This window comes from Phaethon lepturus, unplaced genomic scaffold (assembly GCF_000687285.1).
Source record: "Phaethon lepturus isolate BGI_N335 unplaced genomic scaffold, ASM68728v1 scaffold7013, whole genome shotgun sequence".
NCBI lineage: Eukaryota > Metazoa > Chordata > Aves > Phaethontiformes > Phaethontidae > Phaethon > Phaethon lepturus.
In genome coordinates, this window is record NW_010529620.1 from 8,992 (window position 1) to 16,715 (window position 7,724).

A 7,724-nucleotide genomic window follows, 5' to 3' on the forward strand; every position below is an offset into this window, starting at 1 on the left:
GCTGTGCAATCAGGCAGCCACACATTGCTCTGACCACGCAAATCAGAGCCCCAGGCACTTTACCTTCTTTGTACGCCTTGATTATCTCTTTGATCTGCGCTTTTGTCCGGGATGCCAGGATCTCTATGATAACACCTTCACTTGTTCCCACACCCTTTAATAGAAAACATGGTGGAGAAATGAAGGTGGGGAAAGGCATCTAGTCATGGAGTGTAATTTATTGCTAGAGAAGTATGGTCAAGTGAGGAGTCGGATGGCAGCAAAGTGTTAGGCTGTATGCTGAGCTGTGAGAAACTGTCAGGGTGAAAGCTGGAGACACAAAGCACATTTGGTTTGAACATGGTTTCTTTTACCGAGATACCTAATTCGTAAAGGATGATTTTATATAACCCCGCACTTCTGCAACGCATTTCTGGATCTGGGTCTTTGATGACAGACAATGTTAGAGGGATGTGGGGAGACCAATGCTTGCCTTGTCAGCCCATCTTTATACCATTTTAATAGACCTCTCTGCATCTGAAACTTGAAAAGATACTGTATAAATAGGTAGGATCCCAGCCAAACCCAGCCTGGCCCTCACACTACCCCACCTTGATTTCTTAAAGGTTTCAAGTCTCAGGTGGCATCAGGGCAGTAGCTTTGGCCCAAGGTCATTAAGCTCCATTCATGAGAGGCACTACCGAAATCAGCAAAGAGATGTTGAGCTGAAAATTGTCATCTGTAGATGTTCATTCCCTGCCAAAGCTGAGTTTAGTTTTGCCATTGCCTTCCCCAGACTCTGAGACATGTAAGAACAGAAACTCTCATACACCCCTAAATATTAAAGCAGCCTTTTCCCCCAGATATGCATTGATAGCACAATTAACTAGTCCTCATAGGCTACTGCTAATAACAAACTTAATCACGTAACAGTCCAGTTACTTATCGCTTGTGTTAATAAGCACGGTTACAGGAAATTAACACTGGATCCATGCTACTACTTAAATATCAGCATGCAATTCGCTTACCTTCATGGCATCGTGGAGCTCTTTGGCATCATATTTGAATGGGGAGTACATGAGAGCTACCATGAGCCTCTCAAAGTTGCCACTCAGTTCAGACCTCAGGCTTTCAATCAGATCCTGTTAAACATGTACCACACAGTTAGAGCCTCAGAGTATCTCTTTACTGCCCAGTGCTGTTTCCGTCTCTGTGGCCTACAGCAATGAAGCTGAATGACAGTATTGTGTTGATGGTTTATTAGAAAAGGTCCTGGGACTGAAAAGGGCACCTAACTCCAAAACGGGATTTGTCTAGGTCCTTCCACATTCCCTGTTGTCCCGTTACTCAAGCTTCTCCCAGGTACTAATTAATTCTGCAGCAGAGTAAAGAAGATAAAAATCTTCCTCCACCCTGCTTTACGCAGTGAGCAGAACCAGGCAGCTGAAGGCCTTGAACCGAGCAAGGGATGTATCTTCAGACAGGGCCGATTCCCAACGCCTGCATACACACATGCACCCAGGACTTTTGCAGAATCAAACATGCAGCCTGTGTGAAGGCAGACGTCAGACCTTCCTTTCGCTATAATGCGGGTTTTTTAGGGTACGACTCACGCTGTTTTAGCGGGATGCAAGCACTCTGTTCATCGCCCCATACTGCCATACACCCACCCGCCATTTGCTTCCCTTTCTTCGGCCCTCGCACGGCAGTCCCCTTTCCAGCAAGGGTCATTGAGACTCCTGCTTCTGTGCTGACCCAAGAGCCTGTGTTGCTCTTTCCCAATACGTTTCCTTCTTTCCCCCTCTTTAACTGTGACTCTCAGACAACTGGCTCCAGAGTAGGGCTGGTGGAAAGGTTTTCCCAATAAATGTATGATTTTATCAAAGACAGAAAGATAGCCACAGGAAAACACGGTTGTCAATAACCCCAGTTTGTCTTCATTTTCAGAATTTCCAAACAAATGAAATTGAGTAAGTCTTTAAATTGAACTTTCTTTGGCATTTAAAAGGGCCCCAAACCAATGTTTTATTCAAAATGACATGCAGAAAAGTATCAGGTTTTGTTATAGCTTTGAAAGCTGTAAGAAGTTACACTAAGTTAAAATAGATCTTAAAAAAATATTTCTGGTCAAAATGCATTTAAAACAAACCAAAAAACATCCTTTGTGGGAAAACCAGTATTTCCAACCAAAAATTAATTTCACACATCTACCCCAGGCCTTATAAATAAATATTAAACTACTTATTTGCAGAAGACCTGCATATTGTTTACATGATGTTTGCAGGATGAACTGTACACCCATTTCCTACAGCCTGCATACAGTGAAACAGTGACTGAATATGGCTTTGTTTTGGAAGGACCTTTCCAAACTGTCCTTTGAAGGATTTGGCAATCTGTTGACGCTGCACATTGCTCCTCTTGGTTAGGACATCAATTATAGCTTGTTCATCAGTCCCTGCGGAGAGCAACAATAAGCCATAAACACAGTGCATAGAATAAGTTGAGACTAGTCCAAAATCTCAATTCAAGTATTCAGATAACCCTCACTAGTTCATTGCCTTCATAATGTACAATTCTAAGTATGTATCAAGGAAACTTCAACTTTTAATTTTGCACATTAAAAAAATGGTATGTCTCGCTGCAATTTTCTTAAGGAATGGCTTTCAACTGGGCAATTATGAGTAGAATATAGAATTTACATATGTGGTTGAAGTCAACTCACCAAGCCCCTTCATGGCCTTGTACAGAGTCTGAGCATCAGGTGTAGGGTCAAAGTTTAAAGCACCTGTCACAGACTTGCCCTCTGCTTCACTCTGAAAGAAGAAAAATATGGGACTTTTCACCACTGCTTTTCATCAGCTGAAGAAAAAGTATTTTGGAAAGTAAATTAATATCATTCATTGCCTACACATGGGGAAGGCACAGAAGAGTGGAGGCATTGTTTGAAAGTGTCTCAGCAAAGGTCCAAAGAGAACACAAGTTTCCTGCCTCCACCTGCCTCTACCAGCCTTCAGCTCCTGTGCAAAGCATGACTGACAGTGCTGCAACAGTCAGTAGGTGCAGGCAGTCTGGTAGAAAAAGCTGAGTAGGCTAGACTTACTCACATTTATTCACATTCATTCTTATTCTTTAAATACAATACTTCATAACATGTATGCCATCGTATTATATGCTATAGGAACTGTGTTTGCTGGTGGTTTGATGCAGGGTAGTTTTTATCCGTAGGTTTTTGATTTCACAGAATAGTTATGCTCTCACAGATCATTTTTCTAGGTAGCAGCTTTATTGTCCTGTGGGAAGGAAGTATCTCTGCTGGAAGGATCTGGGCCAAGAGACTACTTTGAAGGAAGAGATCCATTTGGAGAAGTACAGGTTTGATGTTCTCCCCTGAACCAAGGGCCAACTACACAGGAAGCCTCCAGACAGACCCTTAAGGGACCAGTGCCAGGGGACCAGGGCAGATAGACACGCTGAGACTTATTCCAGTCACCACAAGGCAGTGGAGCCATCAACCAGAACTCAGGCTTAAGAGCTTGAATTTAACAAAAGCTGTTAGTCACGGGACTGGCTTGAATATATTGGCGCATCTCTAACAATAAGGTCCTATCAACAGGGAAGAACATGAGTGGTTAGTTATAGACAGTCATCACCTCCTTATTTCAATAATTGATGGAATTTTCTTTTCCTTAGCAGCAGTGGGATTTAAGTCACCCCAGGAAACTACTATAGTCTCATAAATTTACTTGCAGGGATGTGGTTGATATTGAACTAACGGTATCTGTATGAGTTGATTGATTTTCAATGAGGGTGGCCTCAGAGTCAGCTAAAAAGCACCTTCAAATCAGAGCTTATAGACCATAAGGAATCGCTATGGTTGGTCCCATCTGACTGGTATAACATGGACCACCAAGTGCCACACAGCAGATTTGCTATGGTGCAAATCCCTTTTGCTCTTATCTCCTGTGTTAAAGATGGCTCTGACTCTCTTCTCCTAGAGTCTCGTCAAAGTCCTCCCCAGAGAAAAAGCCTTCAAGTGATCCTTGCCAGGTAGAAAATCTTGCAGAAAATCCCTTCAGGACTTGTATTCCTGGTTTTTAATGAGAGGCTGGAAGATTAATGGCTGTGTGCTCAGGAGTGCCTGTCAACAAATGCCAGGTCTAGCCTAGTGCCATAGCTGAAGCATACCCACACTGTGCTGCACAGATGCTCAGGCTGGCTCCGGGCAAGCCAGCTCAGGTGTCCTTGTTGAGTGCTTTACCGGTAGGTATAGCGGGCACACATTTGCATGCTGGCCCTTTGCCAGCCAAGCTCCGGGAGCAGTGACAAGCACGCAAGAGGCAAGGATGAGTATCAAGAGAGGCAGTATGTTCATCAGTCAGGAAGATCTGGAAAAGGCCTTTGGTTTGCAGAAGTTTGCTTCAGAGCCAGCACAGAGACAGACTCTTGTGCTACCACACCCTGATCGCAGCAGAGAGCAGCTGCAGAGCAGACCGTGTCTACAGGGAACTTCTCACTAGACACAGCTTTGAATCCCAATGACTGCTGAGCAGCAAATCTAAGGCTGTGGTAGAGCTGTCACTGCAGAAAGAGCAATGAGACACTAAAGCATTGCCACCCCCAAAGGTTTATCATCAGTATGGAACAGGAGGTTTGGCTGAGCTGGTAGGACCATTGCAAGAGGTCCTTTTCTGCTCCCCTGTGAAGTCAGCCAGCACCATCCCAACTGCCCTGGAAAGCAGGTTACACTCAACCATCTGATTCTGCTCTGAAAAAGATGCACAGTCCTCTAGCTTCATACAAGGGCTGATGTGAAACAAACACTCTGGACCCGTGCCCGGTGACTCAGAGAAAGAGGGAGTGCAAAGCTGAGCTTTCATTTGGCAACAGTGGAAACAACTTTAAACAATAGTCCTTTTTTTTGGTACTAATTCCAATAAACATTTACAGCCTATCCTGGCTCAGATAGCACACTCATGACTCACTCATACGCCTCATTCTCCATGTATTTAGTTGTTCCAGCACAGGTACAATCACAACAGGTTTCCAGAGTAACGCTGTTCAGTTTGGTCTTTTTTCCCAGCCAAACTGATCCTACAGTTACCCAACTGAAACTACTCAAGGCATCTGTGTAACGCTCACATCACGCGAAGCTGAATAATCGGCACGAAAGCAATGGAATCAGTGTACCTTCCAGCTGATGCTCTGGAAAGTTTTACCTATAAACGAGGGGGAAGGGAATTAAAAGTTTTCCTACCAAAATATTTTCAAACCTAAACAGTAGTTTATTGAAAAGCTGGGATTTGGTGGCAGGTGGAGTTACTGGGGTTTTTTCAGTGGAATGTTTCTGAAGAAGTTTCACATTTTTTCATTCTGCTTGCTTTTGAACTCCAAAGCAATTTTCTACCATCCACCCTTTGCCCTCTCCTCATCTGTCTCCACCTCTTACAACACCAACAGGTAAGAGATCGCTGGAGCTTTCAAGGGCTTTTCTCCTTCTCCTTTCCTCACTCTAAGTTTTCAAAAGATTTCCAGCCTGGGGGGAGTGGGGTGGAACAGATCAGCAGAAAGGCAAACATTAAAGTCAGAACTACTCCAAGCTTTGGAAAAAGTCCATTTTACTGTACTAAGCTTCCAAAAGGAACTAGGGAGGCAGAGGGAGATCAACAGAAAGGAAGATAACAATTTTAATCTTTCAGGGGTGGCAGGGGGGATCATGATATGTTTTGAGATCAGGAAAGTTGCCGATCTGAAGTTTATCTGGAGGAAAGTAGGAATTAGCTTGGTATTCCCCAACCCCCAAGGTGTTTCATTTTGGTTTTGTTTCTCCAGTTCCCACCCCTGGGTTGCAAAATTGTAACTGAGAATCTGAAAAATGGTTGTGTCTGTGCAAAGTGGTTTCTTATTCCTTGACGATATATTGAACCTGAGGTAATAGAATTCGCGGCACGACAGCTCTCCTATGCTTCACAGGCACCTTTGGTGGCACGTGGCAGCCGTCCCTTTGACGGCCCCTGCCCAGCTCACCCCTTGCACAAGCTGCTGAAACACGAAGCCTTCTTCACAAGAAGGCAGAGGGGGGACACAAATCTTTCCAAAGACACCAAAGCAGTCAAGAGAAACCCTGTGCACTACAGGCAGTGGTGCCGGGCAGGGGACTGTGCTGGGAAAGACGACTCCTCTACCGGTATTCCTCCATCGCATGTCTCCAGCAGGTCTCTTCTAGGCCTTGGCTTGTAGGTATCTGGAGATAAGGTCCGGGGGTAAATCTGGCCTTCTACATCGGCAGCTCTCTCCTTAGCCTCGATGGCGACGGAGCTACGCGCATCGCCAGAGCTGCCTGCCGCCGGGCCTGAGCCGTGCCCTAGAGGCTGCCTCAGCACAGCCCACGAGCATCCCCCATCCTGCTGCATTCCTCCCAAAGCCACACGAGCGTGGAAGAGAACATAGACAGCATTTCTGGCTCCTAGCAGACAGGCAGGGTGTCCAAGTCCACATCGTCACTGCAATATTAAAAACCCACCGAGGAAAGAGACAACTGTGGCTTGACCACATCTCTCTCTGTGACCACAGCCTGCCAGCACAACCGGGGACAAACCAGTGCCCTGAACTCGCTGCCAGAAGAGAAGGGAGCAGATGAAGAGCCCACAGCTCTCAGGTTTAATGCAGACCTTCGTTACTTTGCTGCTCCCCACTACAGTCTCACCATGTACAAAGGCACACAAACACCCCCGCACCACTCAGCTGAAGGACCAGGGAGAGTCTGCTCTTCTTAAAGCCAGCAATCACGTTAACACCTTCCTTAATCAAGGTTTTGGAAGTGCTGAAAACTATTTTATAGTCAGAAAAATCAGTAAATAGGTCTGGCTGCTTTTTAAAGGGAACCATTTCATTTCCACACAGTGCCTGATGCAACTTATAAATCAAGATGTCTTACTTCAGTATTTCCTCTACTTACCCAGGCCCTCCACCATGCCATTGCAGTCTCAGCAGTGATACCTGGGTCTGTTGGTGAAGAAAACCACATGCATCATGGTTAGGGAAACTGAGATGTGAAAGGTGTAGGGGGAGAAAGAAAGAAAGAAAGAAAGGAAAGAAAGAAAGGAAAGAAAGAAAGGAAAGAAAGAAAGGAAAGAAAGAAAGGAAAGAAAGAAAGGAAAGAAAGAAAGGAAAGAAAGAAAGGAAAGAAAGAAAGGAAAGAAAGAAAGGAAAGAAAGAAAGGAAAGAAAGAAAGGAAAGAAAGAAAGGAAAGAAAGAAAGGAAAGAAAGAAAGGAAAGAAAGAAAGGAAAGAAAGAAAGGAAAGAAAGAAAGGAAAGAAAGAAAGGAAAGAAAGAAAGGAAAGAAAGAAAGGAAAGAAAGAAAGGAAAGAAAGAAAGGAAAGAAAGAAAGGAAAGAAAGAAAGGAAAGAAAGAAAGGAAAGAAAGAAAGGAAAGAAAGAAAGGAAAGAAAGAAAGGAAAGAAAGAAAGGAAAGAAAGAAAGGAAAGAAAGAAAGGAAAGAAAGAAAGGAAAGAAAGAAAGGAAAGAAAGAAAGGAAAGAAAGAAAGGAAAGAAAGAAAGGAAAGAAAGAAAGGAAAGAAAGAAAGGAAAGAAAGAAAGGAAAGAAAGAAAGAAAGAAAAGAAAGAAAGAAAGAAAAGAAAGAAAGAAAGAAAAGAAAGAAAGAAAGAAAGAAAGAAAGAAAGAAAGAAAAATTACTTTCAATAAACTTACCACAAGAAAATTGGAATAACTGTACTCCTCAGGAGGCT

The 7,724-nt window shown here is 43.9% G+C and overlaps 1 protein-coding gene across 3 annotated transcripts in view; it reads right to left on the reverse strand.

Annotated features, from left to right (window-relative positions):
• The window catches only part of LOC104618407 (annexin A8-like), a 14,398-nt gene extending 7,443 nt beyond the window's left edge, over positions 1–6,955 (reverse strand). Inside the window, exons 1-5 of one of the 3 annotated variants that reach the window (XM_010283985.1) lie at positions 6,935–6,955; positions 2,702–2,792; positions 2,340–2,434; positions 1,008–1,121; positions 64–154 (exon numbers count right to left, since the gene is read on the reverse strand). In XM_010283985.1, the coding sequence (XP_010282287.1) occupies positions 64–154; positions 1,008–1,121; positions 2,340–2,434; positions 2,702–2,792; positions 6,935–6,955 (412 nt within the window). The remainder of the gene's footprint in view (positions 1–63; positions 155–1,007; positions 1,122–2,339; positions 2,435–2,701; positions 2,793–6,934) is intronic. The other 2 variants (XM_010283986.1, XM_010283987.1) reach the window with 2 other exon arrangements.
• Between the last annotated feature and the right edge of the window lie 769 nt (positions 6,956–7,724).